The sequence below is a fragment of the Coturnix japonica genome, chromosome 2, assembly GCF_054131305.1.
Source record: "Coturnix japonica strain WE chromosome 2, WE-NBRP24, whole genome shotgun sequence".
NCBI lineage: Eukaryota > Metazoa > Chordata > Aves > Galliformes > Phasianidae > Coturnix > Coturnix japonica.
Window position 1 is genome coordinate 31,027,149 of NC_140664.1, and position 22,557 is coordinate 31,049,705.

Sequence of the window (22,557 nt, forward strand, 5' to 3'; positions counted from 1 at the left end):
ACCTGGACTTACGCATGCTTTGAGTTCTCAACAACTCAGTTCAGTCACCCTTGGGCAAGACAAGCCACTGGAAGGTTTATTTCAGATTCCACTCCTGAAAACATCTTAGTCTGTCTCAGCTACATTCTAGTCATAGCTGAAGGCTGAAGTAGAGTATTTGCACTTTGGTAATGAACAGACCTTGGTAGCTTGGTAGAGCTTGGAGAAGGTGTCAGAGAGCATGAAAAGACTTACCAGACCCAACCAGAAAGTTGGCATCTTTCAAACCTGATTCTTAGAATACAAGAATCAAACTGAGTAGGACTTCAGTTATAGAAGTATAAATGGAAAACTTGTTACTTGTGTCTCCAGCAATGATGAATCTCTTTTGGATTTGTTAGAGGGATAATTAATAGCTCATTTTTTAAAATGAAGGCCCATTTTAAGAGACCAGAACTGGGATCTTAATCTTTCAGAGAGTTATCTAGGTAACTAAGTTTATTGAAAGTTTATCCTCGCATGTGGCTAAGCAGATGAAGTAGTGAGGACAGTCACATGCCTGAGGCAAGAGTCTCAGTACCCAGCTACAACAAAAAATTTGTGCCATGATTCCTTCAGTCTCAAGATGCATTAATACCTCATTCCTTTTCTCCCCGCAGGAGCTATGTAAGAGTTTAAATAGAGCTGTGGTTGAAGTGTTGGTTGGTTATAAAATGTACAATATTGCTACTTGCTCATTTCTTTAATTTGGGGTTGGTTTCTTAACAGGAATAACGAATGCAGAGAGCAATTCCGCCCCTTAAGCACAATCTCTGTAGCACTGAAATTAGAAAGTATCTAGACTCACATGTATTTACCTATTGTCATGGTTCTTTTTGACATAATAGGATGCTATAGTGCAGTTCAATCACCTATTGCTATGTGCCAATTCACTTATCAGTTCCCTGTTATTGGCATCTCCTTTCCATTCCTGTTCTGCAACAGTCAGCCAGCCTCCATCACACAGCTCTGCCAAAAGCTCAGCCAAGACAAATAGTAGGAATGTGTGTGCTTTTCAGTTCTGGGCCAAAACAAGTTTAATTGCAGTCAATGTCAGAACCCTAGATTTCAGGATGCACAATTTTTATCTCCACAGAGTTGAAAACAGTACCTTCTGCTCCTCAGTATCATTAATACAGATAGGATAAGGGAGGGACTGGGATGTACTCCCCATATTACAACCAGGGGCCCTCCTCCTTTTCTTATTAGCAGAAGAACAGACCTTTCTCAGTTTCAAGCCTAAGAGCAATTCTGACTAAACCCTAAGTGCTTTTGTGTCACAGCTTTTACTGGATGTATCTCATGTTAGAGGTATTTCTGAGCAGATGCCAGGGGTGGCACCCTTGGATATTCTGAGGAGCTGCCTGTTGAGCCAAAGATTTTCAAAAGCTTCCTTGGGCACAAGATGCAGAAAACTGAAGAGAGACCACCCCAGGGAGTGTCTTTGCCATCACTTCACATGGCTGTCTTACAGCAACACACAAAGGTCAGTGACACTCATTGTTAACACCTTAAATTTGGCTGCTCTAAAATTATTTTTCACAGCCTTCACTAAGGGAACTGTCGGGACATTCCCAACCTTTGTATGCCCATAAATGTGACTGCCTCAAAAGAGATTATTTCAATGCAAGTTGTTACTTAAAATTAGACATTATTAAAATAGAGGCAATGATTACTTTTCTGACATTATTTTCTAAGTTTAAAATAAGCTTTGGCTGCTCTGGTAGCAGCCGTCTTCTCCCATTTGAAAGCATCCTTAGAGAAACTGTGAACGTGTAGCTACTAATGTCTGTGATGCCACCCTACGGCTTTTAGTTCTTCTCTCCTAAAACATCAGCTTTCCTCTGTCACTTCATTGGGATGAGCCAGGTTATGTCAGAGATGGGTGCTGATGAGCTCTTGGCATTTACCTAAATGTCTGTAGCCATGGTTCAGTTTAAATGCTGATCCAAGGACACATACAGCAGAGCAAAATGAGAGCATGTGGAGCTGCTCCAAACCCATGTGCCTGCTCTTGCACAGTAAAAACGAGGAGCCACAATCTCTCAGCAAGGCTCTTACAGGAGATACAGTACTGCATTGCCAGAACAGCATGATGCAGGCTGGGGTAGTCCAACCACCTCCACATCCAATGCAGTCCTGCAGCTATATCCATGCACATTTCCTGATGCTATTTCTAGCCTGTGGGGCTTGGTTCTGGGTGGTGCTGGACTGTCTCAGTTTGATGGGGAGTGGAGGATATTTGGCAGAAAATGGGGGACTTGGTCTGGTTATATCACTGATGCCACTGTCTTCCTGGTGAAGGAGAAATAAAAAGAATGTAGAATCATAGAATCTGTAGAGTTGGAAGGGCATTCTGAGGGTCATCCAGTCCAGCTCCCTGCAATGAACAGGGGCATCACAGACAGATCATGTTGCCCAGGGTCTGATCCAGCCTTGCTTCGAAAGTCTCCAGGGATGGGAGACAACCACAACACTGGGTAACTTCTAGTGCCTCACCAACCTCTAAATCTACCCTCCCTGAGCTTGAAACCATTTCCTCTTGTTCTGTCACCCTAGACCCTGCTAAAGAATTTGTCCCCTTCTTTCCTTTAGCTCCCCTTTAGACACTGAAAGGCCAGAAGATCATCTTGGAGCCTTCTGTAGGCTGAACAGCCCCTGCTTTCTCAACCTGTCTTTATAGGAGAGGTGTTCTATTCTGCAGACCATTTTTGTGGTCTGCATTTTGAAGGTCCATTTGTGGCCCTTCTCTGGATGTACTCCAACAGGTACAGGTACGTAGTGTCTAAAAATGCACATTGTCCATCTTGCTTGATTTTCATATCCACTAACCTAAAACAGAGGGGTTTATAATGCCATCCTGCTACTCCAGGCCAAAAATGGATCTACTTCTTAACTTCCTGGAAGCTCATAGTTGTAAGGAAGCAGCTACAGTACCTCCACTGCTGCTTGCATTTGTTCTCCCAGCATCAGAAACGAGAAGTAAAGCCGGTATTTTCTTCCAGACTAAAATATTTCTGTATTGTCCATAAGAACAGTCTGTGGAAATGTGTGTGGCTGTGCCCACTGTGGCTCCTCAGTTTAGGTCTGCAGTGATGACAAAGCAAAAGAGAGATGAAGGAAGCCATCCAGTGAGTAAATTCATGAAATGCGTACTTTGCAATAAAAGTAGGCCATGGTGATAATTGAATAATCAAATAATCTATAGGCTTTGTCCAGTGGAGACTGACCATTTCCTCCATTTATCAGATGGCATGATTTGTGGTTCCATTCTGCGCTTTGATTCCTTCATTCAGTCTTTCATCTTGGCCGTATCAGAACCCAGTCCAGTGCTTCCAGACACCGCAGCCCTAAATTAAAGGAACCAGACAAAAACTCCTGCCAGATTCCCAACAATAGACTTTATTTTGGTATTAGCATTGTCTTGTCCTCATAAAAATTATGTCTTGTCAAATAAAACTTTGTTAGCCACTGGCTTAGAGAAATGTTTGTTGATCCTGTACATCAGAGATGCTGATGAAAGCTACCTTCATGTTCCCAGCTAATTTAATACTACTGTTTACTATGATGTACTGCTTGAGTTGCAGTAGCACTTAGAATTCCTAGTCACAGACTGGGGCGCCTTTGTGCTAGACACCAAGCACTCATGGAACAAAAAAGAAAGTCCTTTCCCTAAAGAATTTGCAGTCTTTGGCATGAGTATGGTCATTACAAAGACAACAATCTTTTTTTCCAAGAAACGCCTCATCTTGTTCTTTATCCTTGCAATTAGTCTCATGGGGTTCCACTTCCAGCCACACGCACCTGTTGATAAGCGCAGCCTAGTTGGAGCTAAGACAGACTTTGATTCTTCCATTTCTTAATGAACAACAAATGAGATTAGAGATGTTTGCTCCCTCAAATATGCAGACATCTGAATTTCTAATTGTTTAGCATTAGTCATAACTTAAGTAGGACAGAGCGAATTCTATATATAGTCCAATGCCCAGCCATTCAAGATAGATAGTGCGTTTGTATTTCTTCCCATACCTCCTCACTTGAAAGAAGTGAGAAGGCAGTTGTTACATCTCTATTCTCAAGTATTCCAAAACTGTGCTGCTCCCATCTCTTCCTCCCCCAAATATCGAGATTGTTTTCAGAATCGTGAGATTTTTAAAGAAGGTGACATTCTGAGCTCTTCCTGTATTTATTTGGAGATTCTCAGCCTTAATGGTGTGGTTGAATCATGTTTTCAAGCGTGAAGGTTAAAGTTTCCTTCTTTTAGCAACCGTTGAGGTTGTAACAGGATTCCAGGAGCAAGAGTTGCTCTTATTATCACACATCTCCTTTAAATCACACTGGGGTTTTTTTCCCTCTATACTATTTTCATTTCTTTATCTTCTTGTGCAGTAGGTGCTCTTATATATAAATGCATCTTGTTTCTTATGCTATGAAGGAAATCCTGGTTCACGGTAAGCAAACACAGTGGAAGTTATGCCACTGAGTGAGGGTTTCACTTTCTGCACAAACTGGACCATTTCTCCTGTTCTCTTCTATTCTGGTGGTAGAGTGATGGGTTGACCACAGTCCCACCAGTTTGCTCATATTCCTTCTGCCTGGATGCTGGAAGATGCTGAGCCAGCACCTGTTAGCAACACCCAGCTAACAAACACACAAAAAACTTTCTTTTACAGTGAGATGTACACAGACACTGAGACAATTCAGAATATGAATTGCTCGGTGCTTTAACGGGTTGCTCATTTGATGGATTTCCTTGATGCTACCAATAATTGTAAAATCAGTTTCTGCAGAATTATTAACAGTGTGGAGAACTTGCACACATACCTGCGCAGCCCTCTTCATCCATTATCCAAGTATAAGAATAGCAGCTGACAGGTCTTGTGAGGTAAACATGAAGGTCAGCTGTTGGCTCCCCAGATGATGGCTGCTGGGAGGAAAAGGGCATGGACTCAGCATGCACACTCCTCCCATCCTGCTCCTGCAACAAGTCCTTCCACTGGCCGTGGCTGTGGGCACAGAAACATTTTGGGGATGTCCAGGGAGGTAAATGCACAGCTCCTGTCTGTGCTGGTTGATAAACCCTCCTGGGTGCATGAGGTACCAAGATGGGGTGGGCTCTTAGGCAGTGGTGTTTGCTGACCTCACAAGGAAAATGACGCTGGAGATCCAGGAATGCACAGAAAGGCTGAATCCCTTTAGGACACAAGAGTGCCCCAGAGGATGCTTCTGAAGATACTTTCCTTCTGTTGAGACCCCCAGCCCGTAAATCCAAAGTGTGAAATTAACCCATGAATGAAGAGTCCTCTGGTTGAGATAAGGAATTTGGTCTTGGAAAATGCGGGATGCAGAACTGTCTCACATGATGACCTGTGAGGGATGCTCATGGCATGACAATCTTACATTGCTCCCCACTGCAAAATGTGGAAAACTGAGGGATGTTTCTCTCTGTCTCTCACGACTGTAGGAAAAAACACTGCAACTTTAGGAAGTTCTGAGTGGAGCGCTGATATGTCAATGGGTCTTACCAAGAAACTCCCTGTGATTTGAGAGTGTGTTCTCTTTCCCAGAGTGAAGTCATCAAAAAAATAATAGAATCATAGAATCACCATGGTTGAAAAAGACCTAAAAGATCATCCAGTCCAACCGTTCACCTATTAGTAATAGCTCCCACTGAACCATGTCCCTCAACACAACATCCAGTCATTCCTTGAATACCCCCAAGGTCGGTGACTCCACCACCTCCCTGGGTAGTCCATTCCAGTTCCTGACCACTCTTTCTAAGAAGTAATACCTCCTAAATGTCTGAAAGAGAAATTAAAATTGAACTGAGAGTTTTGGAGACATCTGGGTTGAGAAGCATTGACCAATAGCTGAGGCTTGTATTATTTTTCCTAATTCTGGAAGAGAATATACCTTTTCTTTTGTTTTTTGGTATTTTGTTGATATATTTTTTTCTAGACTGTCCCAGAACCCATAACATTTAAGACCACTGGATTTAGATTTCTCAGCAGCAAAGTGTCAAATGAAAATGTCACGTATACTCAGGCTGTTGCACGATTGCTGGCACTTCAGAGTGGGCAAGATGTGTCGGGTTCACCTGAAATAGTCACACAATGTAAGATAGTGCTTTGGAGAGCTGATGGCAGGCACCAAGTAATGCTGGTGATCACACCGAGTGGTTATGTGAGTGGTTATGGAAGTGTCTGCTGAATGCAACAATGCCAGAAGGCCTCACTGCCCTGTGACAAAAACAAGAAGTGAACGAAATCCTACACTGTGGTGGAAAGCTGATCTACATCTGGTGCGTCTCCTTCCATGTTTGTAGATGGACGTCTTCAGACATACCTGGGGTAAGAGCCATACCCTGGGTTTAACACCATCACTTCTATACTGCTATTTTTAGAATTGTGTGAGCTCACTGCCATGGTCGGTCAGCATGGAGGGGATTCCTCTCCCCTAACATTGGCTATTTAAGCATTCAGTGACTGGGCTAAGGTATGTCCCTTAGTGCAGGGGCACTCCCTTTATAGACAAGGGAGCGAGGTGAGCTTCTCCAGAAGCCCTAAAGTATTATATTGCAGTGGGTTGCATCATGCTCTGGGCATGCCTTCCCTTCCCCCTAGCTACTGTGGGGGTCTATAAATTGCCTTGCAGTAGATGCCTGAGTTTGCTGAGGCTCAAGGGCTGGTGCTGCCCAACACATGTCAGCAGAGAGAAGATGGACCTTGCTAGCACTTCGTATTTCTAGACAATGTTACTGTGTGCTTCACTGCAAAAATTGTGTCTGCCTGTGGTGTTTGCAGAATGAGTCAAAAACAAATACTTTTCTTGTGAAGAGTATGTTAATCTCAAACCATGCCACTATCTGTAATCCAGATCTACCCGATATCTGCCTGTTTCCCTTCTCCATGCCTACAGTGAGAATCCATGATTTATTTCTTGTGCTGCAAGGATTAACAGCTGCCATTTCATAGAATCAAAGAATACCCTCAGCTGGATGGGACCCTAAGGATCATCGAGCCCAGCTTTTAGCCCCACACAGCACCACCCACACCATCTGTCTGAGAGCGCTGCCCAGACACCTCTTGAACTCCAGTAGCTGGGTGCCATGGCCACTGCCCTGAGGAACCTGCTCCAGAGCCCGACACCCTAGGAGCATTCACCTGGGAAATGGTTCCTCATTGGAAAAAGGAGTCCAGTGCTCGGAGGGAGTCAGTTCTGCATCTGAAGTACTGAGGGAAGCACTTTTTATTTCACATACCTGTGAGATTCTATGAGCCTGGTTAACAATGCACTCCAGTACCCTGCAGCCCACCCCACACTGTTGTGAGCCTACCAGCAGATTGCTCTGGGACTATGTAGAGAACGTGGGAAAGTGTGACTGGGACCAGACAGAATGATGAGCTCATGAGAAAACACGGGCCCTGCTTGGGGCTCAGGTGGGAAGGACCTGGCATTGTTGCATTGGTGGTGTGACAACTGCAGGAGACATCTGAGCCCACTCCTTTGCTCTATTTGCTGCCACTTCAAGGGACAAAACTGCCCAAAAGGACCTGAACGTAACTGTAAGTAATGAGAAACATAAAATAATCAGAGCCGATTCTAACTGGCATCAATCTTTAGGAGAGACGCAGCTCTGTATCTTAATCAGATCGCACCCACAGTACTAAGAAGTATGTATTTGGATCAGTATGTCTCCTTCAAGTTTATGGCCTCAGTATCTGAAGAGGTTTTGTGTCCTTTAAGGGCATATTAAACTTAAAAATGGAGACACTGTGTGTGATAACCCCCCTGAGCACGTCCAGAGGGTTCAGTTTTAGTGAGTGCCTGTTGCATTTTCCATCACCTGACTGAACTTAGCTCCTGCTTCTTTGAACCTCTTGTTGTTCTCGCAGGAAGCGGCGCTGACATGCTTTAAAAGCATACAAATAGCTTCTGCTGAGATGAGCTCCTCGAGATATCCTGCTCTGTTTTGTTGTAAGACGCATTTCGGTTCACGAATGCCTGAGCTAACGGAGGTAATGCTGAGACAAATCCCCGGCATTACAACCTGTTTTTCCATTTGTTTGCTTATGATGCGCAAGATCTGATTCTTTGGCACTTCAGCAACGTCTGAGGCCGGAGGTAGGTGTGACAGCAGACCGAGTGTGCAGCGTCCCTCAGGGGATGCTCAGAGCTGGGCTGCAGCCAACCTCATGCGTTCAGTGCTTTGAACTTCGTTATTTCATTAAGGAAATGGATTTGAGGTTTGCCACCGGTTCGGCATCCATAATGTGCAAACACCTTCCGTGCTGTGCTCATCTCCTTGCTGCAGTGGGACACACACAAGTGTGTGACCCCGAGCGCCCACGATTGGGGCAGGTCAAAGCCGGGGGGGATTTCAGTGCAATTTCTCGGTTTAAAGAGAGGGATGAGATGAACGTCGCGAGTGAGGCGGTGGGAAAACAGTACTGAGACGCAAAGCTGTCGGGATGTGCAACCTGAAGGAGGCAGATTGCGCACGGGATGGGAGTTGGGCAGAAGTCACCGCGCTGAACGGTGCTCCCTCCTGGGGAGATGCCGAGCAGCCCGGCTGGAGGAGGGGGAAGGGGGGGCCGTTTGCAGGCACCATGCTGACGGGGGAGCGCCCCAAAGGGACCTCAGAGGGACCTGCTGATTGGAGACCCCCCCGGAGGTAGGGCCTTCCGTGAGGGGAGCAGGCGGGGAAGCGCATCGCCCCGAGGGTGCGGAGCTGGGGAGGATCGCGGGCAGCGGCGGCCGGGGACAGCCGAGGGAAGAGGAGCAGCGCCCGGAGCTGGGAGTAGGAAGCCGTCCAGGGAACGGCGGGGGATGCCCGCGCCCATCGCCCCGCGGAGCGTCCCGAGCCCCGCGCCTTCCCCGCCCCGTGCCATTGCGCCCCGTCGGTGGGGCCCGGAGACGGCGGTGGAGAGAGCGAAGGATCGGGCGGAGGGAGCCGTCCCGAGAGTGGAAAGTTTCCCGGAGTGACCTCTCCGCGTACGCGCCCGCTAGGAGATCTCATTCAAGTGTTTTTGTCAATGGGGAGGAGGGGGGGCCCGCGGCTCCCCGGCCCCCGGCCCCGCTGACGTCACCGCAGAGGCGATAAATATCTGTTGATATAATTGGACGTGAGATTTGGGGTTGCGATAGCGAAACTCGGCCCATCGCCGCTCCGACGGGCCCCCATGATTTATTCAGCAGTGGATCGGGGCACGCAATCGGGCTGTCAGGAGAGCGTCAGCTTATTAGGCAAGTTCTGCGTGATTCCAGGAGAGGGTCTAAGCTATAAAAATCCCTCGCCCCGGCTCTGATTAGGACCAAATCTGATCACAAGTTCGCCGGGAGGAGGCTCCGAGGCAGAGCCAGAGGAAGGACGCCGGGCACCGCCGGGCACAGCCGGGCACAGCCGGGCACCGCCGGGCACCGCCGAGCCCCGCCGCCTGCCGCCGCCGCCGCCCCAGGTAGGAGCGGGGCCGCGCTCGCCCCGACGGCGGGGGCCGGGCGGGCCGGGCGGCGGCGGGCGGGGGCGGAGAGGAGCGGAGGGGCTCGGGGGGCGCCGGGGCCGCGTTTCAGCACCGGGACAGCGGCCGCGCTGCGTGCCCCCCGCCCGACTGCGGCCGCATGTGACCCGCGCGTGTCCCCCACCCGTTCGCCCCGCTGCAGGTCTGGCCCCGACCATGAAGCTCCAGCCGCTGGTGTGCGCGGGGATCCTGCTGCTCGCCCTGCTGCCCTGCCACGAGTGCCGAGCGCTCAGCAAGAGCCCGGGAGCCGCCCGCGGGGCTCTGCAGCAGCCCGATTTCTTCCCGCAGCAGCAGCAGCAGCAGCAGCAGCAGCAAACTCTGCCCGTCCTGCTCCGCATGGGAGAGGAGTACTTCCTACGCCTGGGCCACCTCACCAAGCGCCCCGCCGGCCTTTTCTCCGCCTCCTCCGGCGGCCACCTCCGGCCCGAAGCCTCCGCCGAGTTGTTGCGGGCGGCCGCGGCGCAGCTGCAGCGGTCGGGGAGCCCCGAAGGGGACGAAGGAGCGGGGGAGGCGGTGGAAAGGGAGAAGCGCTCCGAGGAGCCGCCCATCTCCCTGGACCTGACTTTCCACCTGCTGCGGGAGGTGCTGGAGATGGCCCGAGCCGAGCAGCTGGCGCAGCAAGCCCACAGCAACAGGAAACTGATGGAAATCATCGGGAAATGAGGCGGCCCCCCCGCGCCGTGCCAAAGGGACCCCGCGGTCAGCACCAGAGCCATCACACCGCCCGACGTACCATAGTGCTGCTCTGATGTCATCTCTTTATTTTTATAGAGCTTCGAACCCCGAAGGGCGCGCTCCGAGCCGCCGCCCCCCCTCAGCATGCGCGGACGCGCGGTGCCGCCGGCCCCCCCACCCCGACCCTTATTTATTTCTCCATTTCCCATAGCGAGAGGGCTCCGCAGGGACGGCCGGGGGCGGCGGGGAGCACGGGGAGCTCCGTGCCGGGGTGGGAGGAGGGAGGGGAACCTCTGTCCGCTACTTCGAGTCCACTTTTACCCTGTACGACATTTTCACAATAAAACATCTTTTCAGCGCTCGGTCGATTTTGTTGTGTAAGAGAATGTTTAATATTTATATTTTTAATAAAAGCTGCAAAGGAACGATGGCTGGACACGCTTTCTTGCCTGCTGACACCGTGGGCCGCCCGCCCCGACCGGGGGTGGTGCAGCTCTGCGCTCCTCTCCGCCGCTCGCTGCGGGCTGCCGGCCCCCTCCGCCCCCCACGGGTGGCCGGTACGCTACCGGGACCAGCACCCCGCAGCAGATTCTCGTCCTGGACGGACGGGAGCGGGCAGCTCTCCGCTCTCTGTCAGCCCCAAAGCTCTGCGCAACCCTCAGCCCTTCCCCCGAAAGTTCCCCCGCAGGAGCGTTTTCTGGAGGCAATAAGCACCGATCGGGGCTGAGCCCCGTCCCCGCAGACCTCAGCAGCTCCGCGCTCGGCCCCAGCTCAGGGCTGGGCTCCGGCACCGAGCTCTCTGAAGGAAACCCCGTCTCCCTCGAGCATTCTGTCACCTTCAGTGCGTTAGGAGCGCTCCTTCTAAGACAGGAATTTTGTCAGAAGAATCACCTCAACGGTTCAACTTCTGCCGTAACCCCAACATCTGCCCCGTGATGATGGGGTTTGTCTGTCCCCACCCCTCCTGCCGTCCCCCCCCCACCCCCATATCCAGGTTTTCCCTTCGGGAAAGTAGATGCAAAGGCAAGAAGGAAGAAGGGCCGGTTTCCATCTCCTTCCCCCAGTATGGGATGCCATGGGGACCGCGGGTGACAGTAGGAGGGTGACAAACATCACCCCTCCCTTGGGGGTGCCACGGGGGTGTCCCCAGTGCTGCTGGGCTGGGCACAGGGTGCTGCTGGGGAGCATTGCAGAAGCGTGTCTGCCGGCGGCATCAGGGAGCAGCTGCACTCACACAAGGACACGGCTACACTCACACAGGGGCCATGCCAAAAGCAGACGAATGACAAAAGTGAAGTGTACTTGTCCTGCATCGGTAGCGATGCCATTTTTCCCTTGGAAACAAGAAATTACTGGAAAACACTCTGACTACATAGAGAAATAGAGAATAGAGACAATAGAGCCATTTGTCCCCACGCTCCCATCCCTTCCAGGACACCGCTGCTTCCAGGGCTGGGTATGATGTGGATGGAGGTCAGTGGGCTCCTAGGAGCATGACCTGCTCAGGTGTCCCCTCCTGGGCCGCTCCTGTGCTGGCCCCAGGTGGCCCCTCCAGGTCCTCACTCGGTCAGGGAGTTCAGCCAGGAGAAGGAGAAGATGTGTCGGGTGGGCTCGGTGCTCTGCTCGCTGCTCCCGGCAGCGGCCTCCGCTTGCCCTGCAGGGGATGGCTCAGAAGCAGCCTGCAAAGGAAGGAGAGGTTGGTAGGTGTGTGAGAGGAACTGCATTAAAAACCGCTTGATTTCACGCCACACAGGAAGGCAGAGTGGAGTGGGAAAGGGGAGAAAGGAGGGGAGCATGGAAATCTGGGGAGGGCAGGCTGACAAGTCAGAGGAGATCATGCCGTGGGCAGTTGCAAAGGACCACATCATGTAAGCAGAGCCCGTACAAGGGGCTGCATCCAGGTTTGGGCCTCTGGGATATCACTGCATGAAGGTGACAACTGCCCGTGTCCCAGTGAGCCCCGGAGCTAAGTCAGAAATCACCACAGAGCACTGGCACTCGGCACTATCAGTGTTCAGAAATCTGCCTCCAGTCTGCTTCGGTTTTTGTTTCTCTTTAAAGTCTTTTAATATTAAATTGGCTTTAATTTCACTCAGACCAAGAATAGAAAATGTCAGTTTCTGGTTCTACAACCCGTTCTACCATCTCAGAACAAATCCTGCTTGTTAGTTGCCCAAGTAGCTTACACTCGTGCAAAAAACAACAACTCACAAACAAAAGAAAAAGGAATCTGGACATGATGCACTGTGCCTGCTGACCACAGGAATTGTCATTGATTTTTAAAGGTACGTGGGTCTTTAACAGGCCAATATAATATACAGAAACATTTCTACCACTGTCAACATGTTCAGGTTCCTTTAGCTGAGAATGAACACCGGCTTTGTGAACACAACCAGAAATCCTATTAAAGGTAAAACAAACAAAAATGGATGACTTGGCAGCTAAGGGATGCCTTCTGTCGTCATCAAAACCATAATTTAACACAGAATACACAGCATTTTTTAGCTCTCTTTCTGTGGATGCACATTATTGCGCATCCTTAAAATTCAAATAGTACTGCCCAAATCTCTGTGCAGGGTTTCTCCCTTCTCTGGGATATTCAGGCTGATCTCTGAGAACTGCTTGATATCACTCAGAGGGGTTGGAATGGCAGAGTTGTGTCCTTTAACACATTATCTATAATACCATCCTAAAATGGAAAAGTTACCAAAGCAGCGATGCTAACATACATATCCAGGAACAAACAGGGAAGCAGGGATGCTTACAAGGAGCTGAAGCATGGAATGATGGTTTGGCTTAGGATTTCTGTAAGTACTTCATGTTAAAGTGTGCCCCAGGAATTGGTGAGGGGATGGTGTGTTACATGTCAGTGGGCTGCTGGGCTTCATTCAGTTACTTCCCTGCTCGAGTGCCGTGACACCAATAGACAAAGCAGAATGGAGGGATGAACACGCAGCTCCCTATTTCTTCATGTGTGTCTCATTAGATTTCCAAGTTCCCATTTTAGACCTGGATTCTCAGGTGCTCTAGGCTGGCATCGCCCTATTTGTTCCAGTGAAATACTATCAGAGAATTTGCTTTAATAACTGAAATACACACTCATCTTTGGCTTACATTTCTATCTGCAAAGCAAGACAACTCTCCTACTCACAGCAACACATGGTGCTCAGAAATGAGTTTAGCACTGCCATGAGAAGGGTTTTCCCAGGCTTGTGCCAAAGCTTTGCACAGAGTGGGGCTGGTGGGGCCAATGCTCAGCTGGAAAGGCCAGAGCTGACTGAGTGCCGACCACAGCGATGTGACTCTCAGACTGGGAAGTGCCGAGTACAAACCTGTCAGCTGAAGCGTTCCAGCCCAGATTATAGAGTCAGATATCAGAAATGAATACATGGCAAGACTTTCAGAGGTGTAAGGGATTCTGTGCTCCCTACATCTCAGCAGATGCAGGAGCGTGGGTGGTTTATTAGTCCTCTGTGGTGTTGAAAATTTTGCCTTTTATTTTTGGAAGGACAGCTGGAGCGCCTGGACTGGCTAAAAGTGGTTTTGAAACTGCTTGGGCAGTTGTACACACAGAGCCTCAGCAGTGTATGTCAGCAGCCATGGGGCAAACCCCTCACTGCCTTCACCTCATGAAGTAGTAGGGCTGGCAGGGGTCTAAGAAGTCATCTTCTGCAATTGTAGACTTTTTAAAAACCTTGTTAAATTTGAAGCCATCCTGGTATGTTAGCATTTGTCCTCTTGTGCAGGACAGGCTTTCCTTATCACCTCCACTTGCTATTCTGTCAAGCCATTATCCAGAAATACCCACCAAACTAAGCTCAACGTCAAAGCAAAGAACAATCTATAGGCTTAATGTTAGGTAGGCTGTTTCGTGGCACCATGCATATTAGAAGAGATAACGCCTTGGATGGGAAAGGTGACCGCATTACCTCGCTAACCAGCATTGCTGGTGCTGCATTTCAAACAAAACAATCTTTGTCTACACCACTGACAAGGCCATGTTTCATCATGCGTTAACTCCTTCATATTCTATGGAGATGGCATCTCCCTGTGTCAGCACAACACTGCCAGAACCCAGCATGTTCCCATAGGGTCTGGTTGGCTGGAGAACGCCTTCTCCCTGCACCTCAATAGGCTCAGCAGGCTGCCAGCCTGCAACACCTCCATCTGCCCTTCCAAGAGCAACAGCTCAACAGCAGGCCTGGTCAGGTGTGAGGCCAGTATGGAGCTGGCAGCGGGGCCATTCCCTGGCTTTTAGGTTTGTGTTTTCACACCTGTGACACTTTGGTGTTGTTTGTGTGCTGAGTCACACAGGACCCAGCCCTGCCCACTCGCCTTCCTGGGTCTTCGGGCTCAATGCTTGGTAATGTGTGCCCAATGCTGTGAGGTAACTGCTGTGAAGCTGCTACTGGTGTTTGATCTGAGGTTATGAAGAACTTGTGGGCAGCATTTGCTTTCCACGCTACCTAGAATAACAAATCCCAGCCCTGGATTTGGGCCTCTAACAGTAAAAAGGAATAACTGAAGTCTTTCCCTCAGATTACATGAATCACATTAGGCCAATGCTGAGAGTGCTGAATACTTACTCCTTGATTTATATTTTCCCCCGTGGTGTTGAGTGACATCAGATGATGCTTTTAATGAGCACCAGGAATTTTTACCAGGCCAGCTCATGGTGCAGAGGGAAGCACACCCTGCATGACTGATGGCTGGTCTGCTTTTCCCATCAGAGAAGTCCAGGCAGGAGTTTATGTGCCAGCTCTGTGGAGGTGCTGAGCAACCACAACTCCCACTGAAAATCCACTCAGCACCCCTCAGGAGCCAGCAGGCCGGGATGTGCCCGAGCAAACAGCACAAGATCTCAGGGTTTAACAGATGAGTCGTATCAAACTTGTTGTTATTCAGCACCTTTCAGCATTTGCTTCCTTAAGCGCAAACACAAGCTAAATCTTTGTAGGGTTCTAGCAAAGGACATGGAAGGAAGGAAGGTGAGTGGGCTGGCTTTGCATAACCTTTCATTTATTGTGTTTATCCTGTAGCGAACTCTAGCCATCCAACAGTGGGATACTCAGTCAGGTAAACCATATTCCTTCCCTCAATGGCAGTGATGAGACAAAGGAACTACTGGAGGGTGATTTGCCCCATCCTAAATGAGGTGTCTTCAGAGGATTGCCCTCTGAAGGTGCCTCTTTCTCTCTCCTGGCTCTAGAGATGCTTTTGGTGACCAGATTAGATGAGATCTAACTTTTAAATAATTACACAGGAAAGGTGTAATAATTAACCTCAGTATATCAGAAAACTCTTAAGAAAGGAACTGCAAAATTTGATGGCACCATCACTTTCTACAAGATCAACAACTCCTATATATAGGAAGCGGGGAGGGAAGGTGAAGGGTATTCATAGTCTTTTTCAGTTTTATTTTTATTTTAACATTTTTTTTTAACTTATTTTTGATGACTTCTGATAAGGTATGAAGTGTAGAAACCAATTTTATAATGGGCCTCTTGGAGGTTGTGTCACATCATCTTGCAGGGAGATGTGAGAGAAATGAAGGCTGAAATAGCTGTTTCCTCCTCCAGGGCTGTAGATCACCCACAGTTACATTTCATGTAGTTTGAACATGGCTAAATGATCAGGATTCTGTGTAATTAGTAAGGAAACAAAAAATGACTGCTGGCTTTATGCTGGTCATGGGAGAATAGCAAAGGCAATTCTGCAAAGCAAAAATGACCTTCTCATATTTTTGAACCAATATGGTCCTTTGTTTTGTATCTATTGAAGGCTTTGCAAGGGTGATATTTCTGATTTATTCTTATAGCTATGTAGGTGGATACACTAGTTGGTTACAAATAGTCATCTTGAACAGCTATATGAATATTTGCTGGAGCAGCAGCACTAACTACAGAAGGTCGTACCCCTTGGCTCCCCATCCATCTCTTCCTGCTTTCCCTCCATGGCTCACTGTCCATTTGCACCACTGCAGCTGTTTGCAGGGCTGTGCTAAGAATGGGAATGTCACTGGAATGACATCAATTTTTTTTGTTGTTTTTGAGGTGAAGAGTGATATTTTTAACCCAGACCATTTGATTTGGTTCCAACACAGCCCCAAAAAAACACACCAAAACAGCTGCATCAGCACAGTTGCCATGCAAGTGGTGGCATCCAGGCAGGAATAAGAAGCAGGGCCACTTGGCAAGAAACTCCTAAACTACCTTTGTTGCCAGAAAAAAATCAACCTGCACCCTGAGAGGCATGAGAGCTATGCAATGCCTTTGCTACCTAATTTTGACCCAGCATGATAGCAAGGGCGTGAATTTGTAAGAAAATGTGGGTCTTGGGGAGAAAAACAGTGAAACTACAAGAATTTTTGCTTCTATGGAGCCTCTAACCTCAGAAAAAGAGCGAGAAATTAAAGTTAATTCCCTTGTTTTTGCTTGCTTGTTTAGAAGCAACCTCCAATGTTGACAAGAACAGGCATGATTAAAAAATCCTAGCTGGTCGCAAAGCCATCACAGAATCTGTAGGCTATGTTTGTCTGCCTCAAATGTCAAGTGTTACACTTCTGGCACTCAACACTTCCAGGCAGCGGAAACAAAGGGAGCACAACAGGTTATTTTTAAATAGTTTAAACTTTAGTTCAAGCATTTTGTTTTCATATTTTTATGCAGTCTAGCTCTTTCAGCAAAACACCTGGCAGCTGTCACACTTATCACAACAATTCTCTTTCAAGCTAAGAAGTGGTTTCTTCTGTATGGATCTTTTTATTAGTGGGAACCAATGGAATATTCTGTGCAATAATTGCTACGATTACCTGTCACAAAAACACACATGGTGGCAGACCAAATAATAAGCGCAGACAAACTCCATCAATCACACTACTAGCTATGTCACTTTCATAATAGTGGTTGGCAATGAATGCTAAAAGTCTATTGGGTGAAAGTAAAGTAAGGCAAATGCCTTACTTTAATAGATTTTCATTATATTGCAATTAACATTGTGTTGCTATTGCCTGTCACAAGGTCTCCTGCATAATGACCGTAAAGAAACTAGATGTGGTTCAGAGGGAAACAGACTAGTTAGCTTATCTTGGTGTAGGATATGCACATCTCTCATATGACACCACGTTCCAGACTCTTGAACCAGTGCTGGAAGCAGTTTTAGAGAATGAATAAGAGGCTGCTTGTCTTCTAGCTGGCACTTGGGACAAGCAAATTCACTCTCTATATAAGAAATTTTTCTCATGACTCAAAAAGAAAAGAAAAACCAAATAAGACACATTTCTTATATTTCACCCATTGCTGCAGAAGTATCTAGGAAAATTAGGGCAACTCAAGAGGGGAGGAGTCTTACAAATGTGAACATTAAGGCTGCATGATCAGAAGTGCATTTTCTGGATTTATCCACCCATAGTTCTTTGCTCCTCTGACAATGAAGTCCTTGAGGATCTCCTGATCAATGAACCATCTATCATTTCTATTTTCTACTGCATTTCCAGTCCTGCTGAACAAGTCTAGCAAAGGAAGAACCAACCTAAGGGGCTTCAGGAATAAGTGGCCATCAGTGCCAGAAAGCTGCTTGTGGCTACCACCTCTCCCCTCTTCCTCCTAATTCTTCGTCATTAGGTAAGTAGATATGACTTCAGATCAACAAATCAAATGTGAACTAAAGATCTTCCAAGAGCTGCTCTATGATAGTAATCCATCTACACCATGTTAGAGAAATTTCACTCTTAACTTTCAGAGGGAAGCAGCAAATCTAGCAACAGTTTAACGTCCCATTTGTTTCTACTATATCGTCTTTCCTTTGTAACACAGAGTGCTATAACTTAAAACTTTTTCTTCCTCTGCAAATGGTATTTTTGTAAAGCCAATGGATGAGACACGGTGCCAGTTCAGACAGTGACTCACTCCAGAGTTCCATTCACTGGATCAGATAACAGATCCAGAATAGCAGCGAGGTGTGGACACATACCAGGCTCCGGAGATTTAAGCACTGCTTATGCTCGCATCGTGAGCATTGGACTTAGATGGGTTGTTGTAAGTGTGTTGTGGTGGCATATGTGAGCTGTGGACACAGCACACATTCTCTGAGAGAATGACACTGATGGATATGTGAGAAGAAAAGCCAGACCATCCACTGAAGCAAGAGGTTGCCACTCTCTGATGCCACTGTGCAACAGACATGGAAAGTTTATGGCACAGCAGATTCTATCTCAGTTACTGACCCAGTTATTAGTGGTGTAGAGTACACACCACAGACAACTGTCACCAGCACCAAGCTTCAAAATGACCTGCATCTGAGCACCAATTCCATTAAAAAAAAAAAAGTCTATTTATTTAGATGAAGTTATAAAATTGCATGCAAATGTAAAAACGAGTGCATCAGAAAAAGTAAATCTGGTGCCAGACACTGAAAATGTTCCCATTACAGATGGAAGAAACAAGAGCCACCTTTCCTCAATAAGGCATTTTGTAATAGAGTAAGTCAAACAGCAAGTGTGTCATCATGAAGAATAGCCACTTCTGTGTGCAGAAGTGCTGAGTCAGGAGTGCTTGAAGTGATGTATCAGTCACCACCTTTGGTAGCTGAGATAGGCTCAGGCAGATTTTATAGGGTGCTCTCTAAATGCAGTAGAACAATAAGAAATTCAGATCACTTATTCTCCAGGGCTGTGAGATCCTCACCCTCGGTTCAGTGAAAGGAGAAGTGGGTGTTACATCTATGTGGGACATCTGGAGCATGGTTTGGATATCACGGCACCAATCTACCTCCATTGGATGGAAATCTGGGATAGCAGGTTGTCTGAATTAGTCACTGGCCTGTTACCTAACAACCTGAAGATTCCTGTAAAGGTGTCAGGAGTATAAACCAACTGAAAAGGGATCTAAGACTGAATCAGTGCTGTGTGTGATATGACCCTCTCCTTTTTTCTGTCTCTGAATGCACACACAGCCATCCAACCTGCACCTCCACATCAAATGCTTCAGTCCCTCCCTGTCCTGCAGCCAGATAAGCCTGGAAGTAGCAGGGCAGGATATTCAAACACAAGGGCCCAGCCCTAATTAACTACTAATTACTGCTAGTGGGACTTTCAATACGGCTAGTTGGATAGGTTGCTATTTAAATACTGGTCCATCTCCAAGGGTTCAGACACAACAGCCACTGCTTTAAGTGGCTCAGTTCACAGCTGCAATGAAATTCTGAAGTGTCTCAGGGTAACCGGATGACAACTAACCAAACATTGTACAAAGAGATGGCTTGTGTTGTTGTGACATAAATCTTCCATAATACGATGTAAAACTGCAACAGCTCATCCATGATTAAGAAATACCTTTTGTTCACATTCTATTTTCTTTTCAAAACGTCTCAACAATGAACGGAGTGAGCAATGCTTTGGGGAAGAGGCTTAATGGAGGAAGAATTCAGTATTTAAATGAGCTAGTTGCTGAAAGACAAAGTCGAGGTGAGCTTAGCTTTGTATTAATTTCAACAGGAGAAATAACTTCGTCCATGCTGTCATTGTTGAATCCTATTGCTAGTAATGGAGTGAAAAATGAAATATACATAAATCAGATGGTACCTATGACTCACCAGACAAATTGCAGGCCAGACTCTTCAAGGTAAAACTTCAGGTGAAATATTTGCCACTCATATTAATTATGAGAAACTGTTGTCTGAAAGCTGGCTTTAATGCATTGCCCTCACGACTCATCACTGCTGCCTCTGAATCACTCAGATAATTCTCAGAAGTGAGGGAAAGAGGTGTTAAAAGAGGAGCAATCAAGACTTTCCTGATTTTCTCTGTGTGTGTTCACTAAACAAAAGGAAAACAAAACCAACACCTCACCTTAAGCACAAAATCAAGATGCAGAATGGAAATGTACAGGCAGAATTTGCCACCAACTAAACAACAGACTGAGTGGCCTCAGATCTGAGAGTTATACCTGAGTCCCATCTCGGTATTTCAAGTTATGGAGAAGCAGAGGTGGAATTTTTTTGGAATGTTAATGGATGTTTTTGCATTTAGGGTCTGCCCTCTATTTCAGCACAGGCTGAAAACTTTTTTCTCAAAGTGAAATTTAAGATGCGCTTCAGATGAAGCTTCAAACAGAATTCAGCTGGGACCTGTAGGCTAACTGGTTCATGGGTCTTCTGCAAAAGGCTCAGCTTCACTGAGGATAGATGACCCATTTTCCATTCAGTCAAATCTAGCAGATATTTTAAGTTTACAGGCATGGTAGAAAACCATCCAGGTTTTTTCTTGAGGAAAGAAAAGCCTTGAGCATATCCGGAGATAGGTGGTAAAGTTGAATTTTGTTCTCTGTATCTCCAGACCTTTCAATAAAGTTCAGTACAATTGTTCAAGGGGGCATATTATCCTTGGAGCAGTCTCTGCTGCTGACACCCGCTCCTCATCCTGCTCTATGATACGCTGTGGGATGGCTGTGTTGGGCAAGTATTGTTCCTTCAAAATCCAGCCTCTCAAGCAAGCCATCCCCTCTCTGAGAGCTGTTGGCTTTAAAGGCTTTTCAGCTTGCTTACCTGAGCAGATAAGCAAGACTGAGTTTGTAGAAATGAAACAATTATTTGTGTATCACCGGCATTTGTGCAGTCATCCCAGAGCAGCACTCCACTAAAATACGTACCTGTATCTTTTATAGAGTGAAGGAGAAACAGAGGCATGTGAGCAATGAACAGTGTGTATTTTGATTTCAAACTGTCTTATTTTGTCTGTATCATCTTCATACTGACATGACAGCCAGTTGGCTAAAACTTAGCTAAATACTGACCCTCTGACATGTGATTTGAAGCTGTCTCTGGAAAAAAAATATATGAAGGATTACCTGCTGAAATTGAAGCGTTCAGCAGCAGGGCAAAGAGAGCTACAATACATGAATACAGAGAGAACTGTCCCTATGGTAATTTTGGCAAATGGCAGAAGGTTACAAGCAAGTAATAGAAAATCTTAAAACTAATAAAACAAGATTAACATAGGCCACTCTATTAGTATTTCTCCTCCCAAACAGCTCAGTCCTGATTATATTTTATATCCTAGTGGAATTAAAGCTCTGTACTGTACTGGCAGCAAAGGGAAATTAGATTATAATATTGTTTGTGGATGATTAACTTGCATTTCCTTTCAAACTGGATGTGTGTGCCCGAGTCCTCTGGTGCCACAGATGGACACTTCTCTTGATGGGGGTTTTGGTCAACAAAATATGGGGTCCAGTACTTTCTCTGAGATGAAATAAGCCAGACAATCACAGACCTGGGAGAATACAGGGTTTTCATAAACTCTAGCAAGTTCATGTGATGTCCCTGCACGAGAGATATGGCCTACAAAAGAAAATGATCAGGGAAAAAAGAACAAACTTTTTCTTATTTTTCTATCAATTACCTTCTACATTTTAACCAGATCAAAATAATATGAGCAGATGAAGGTATTTGGGGATCTGCCTTCTCTCAGTGACAGCACAAGAAGGTTTTGCCATACAGTGCCCCACCACTGCTGATGTTGGGATTCCTGTTACAGACTGAGGGACAGAGTGGTTCTGAATGTGAAGGCAATTTTAGGATTACACATTCCTGGAAAGAGCTCTTCCGTGCAAGGCTTTCTCCAGCTATCAGAGGTCTGCACAAGTGAACTGAAGGACAGAACTTAGGGCCAGCTTTTCAAGTTTGGTTGCCTAAATCTGGAAAAAGAGACGGGCTTACATCTCTGTATTGAGGATTTGCATTTGTAGAAGAGACTGAGGGCTCCTAGAAACCAAAGATACTGCTAAGGATGACTCGATGCATATGTGGAAGTCAGATTGACAAGAGACTGAAGACCCCTAACCCCTCCAGGTGTACCAGTTCAGCAGCTGGGTGCCACGAGTGTTTATAAAACAGATGCACTACTCTTCACATGCCTAAAGCTCCACATCTGCATGCTACTGGTAGCATCCTCCAGATATAATGAAAACAAAGACACACATCTGAGTCCTGAAAAGTCAAGCTGTTGAAGGAGTTTCTTAAGTCTAATGCACAAAATGTGCACTTTTCTCCCTATCCCACTTAGCCTGTCTTCTCAGACTGAAGACAAGAATACAATTTAAGACTCAGTAAAGGCTAGCTTCACCTCCCTCTGTTACCTGTCACACACACCCTCTATAAGCTTTCTTGTTTTTGTTTTAGACTCTAAGATCTGCGTCTCCTGTGCACCGAGTGGGCTGCTTGTTAATGCCTGTGTCATCCTCCCTAATACATGACTCCCCACAGAGGCAAGGCAGAGTGTGGATCTGTTCCCACTCCGTCTTCCAATCTTTCACTCCCGTCTGTCACTGCAGAGGCTCAGATTTGCTTC

General features: G+C 46.9%; 2 protein-coding genes across 4 annotated transcripts in view; one reads left to right on the forward strand and one right to left on the reverse strand.

Annotated features, from left to right (window-relative positions):
- Nucleotides 1–9,161: 9,161 nt before the first annotated feature.
- On the forward strand, nt 9,162–10,636 carry CRH (corticotropin releasing hormone). The gene is made up of 2 exons (XM_015855730.3): nt 9,162–9,476; nt 9,679–10,636. The coding sequence occupies exon 2, from the start codon at nt 9,693–9,695 to the stop codon at nt 10,197–10,199; it is 507 nt and encodes a 168-aa protein (XP_015711216.1). The 5' UTR covers nt 9,162–9,476; nt 9,679–9,692; the 3' UTR covers nt 10,200–10,636.
- Nucleotides 10,637–11,508: 872 nt separating this feature from the next.
- TRIM55 (tripartite motif containing 55) overlaps nt 11,509–22,557 on the reverse strand; it is a 34,351-nt gene continuing 23,302 nt past the window's right edge. For all 3 annotated transcript variants that reach the window (XM_015855728.3, XM_015855727.3, XM_015855729.3), the window contains one exon: nt 11,509–11,890. In XM_015855728.3, the coding sequence (XP_015711214.2) occupies nt 11,771–11,890 (120 nt within the window). In that variant the 3' untranslated portion in view covers nt 11,509–11,770. The remainder of the gene's footprint in view (nt 11,891–22,557) is intronic.

What these genes read in the sequence shown, in the direction of transcription:
- CRH (XM_015855730.3), top strand. Translation starts at nt 9,693, where the DNA reads ATGAAGCTCCAGCCGCTGGTGTGCGCGGGGATCCTGCTGCTCGCCCTG.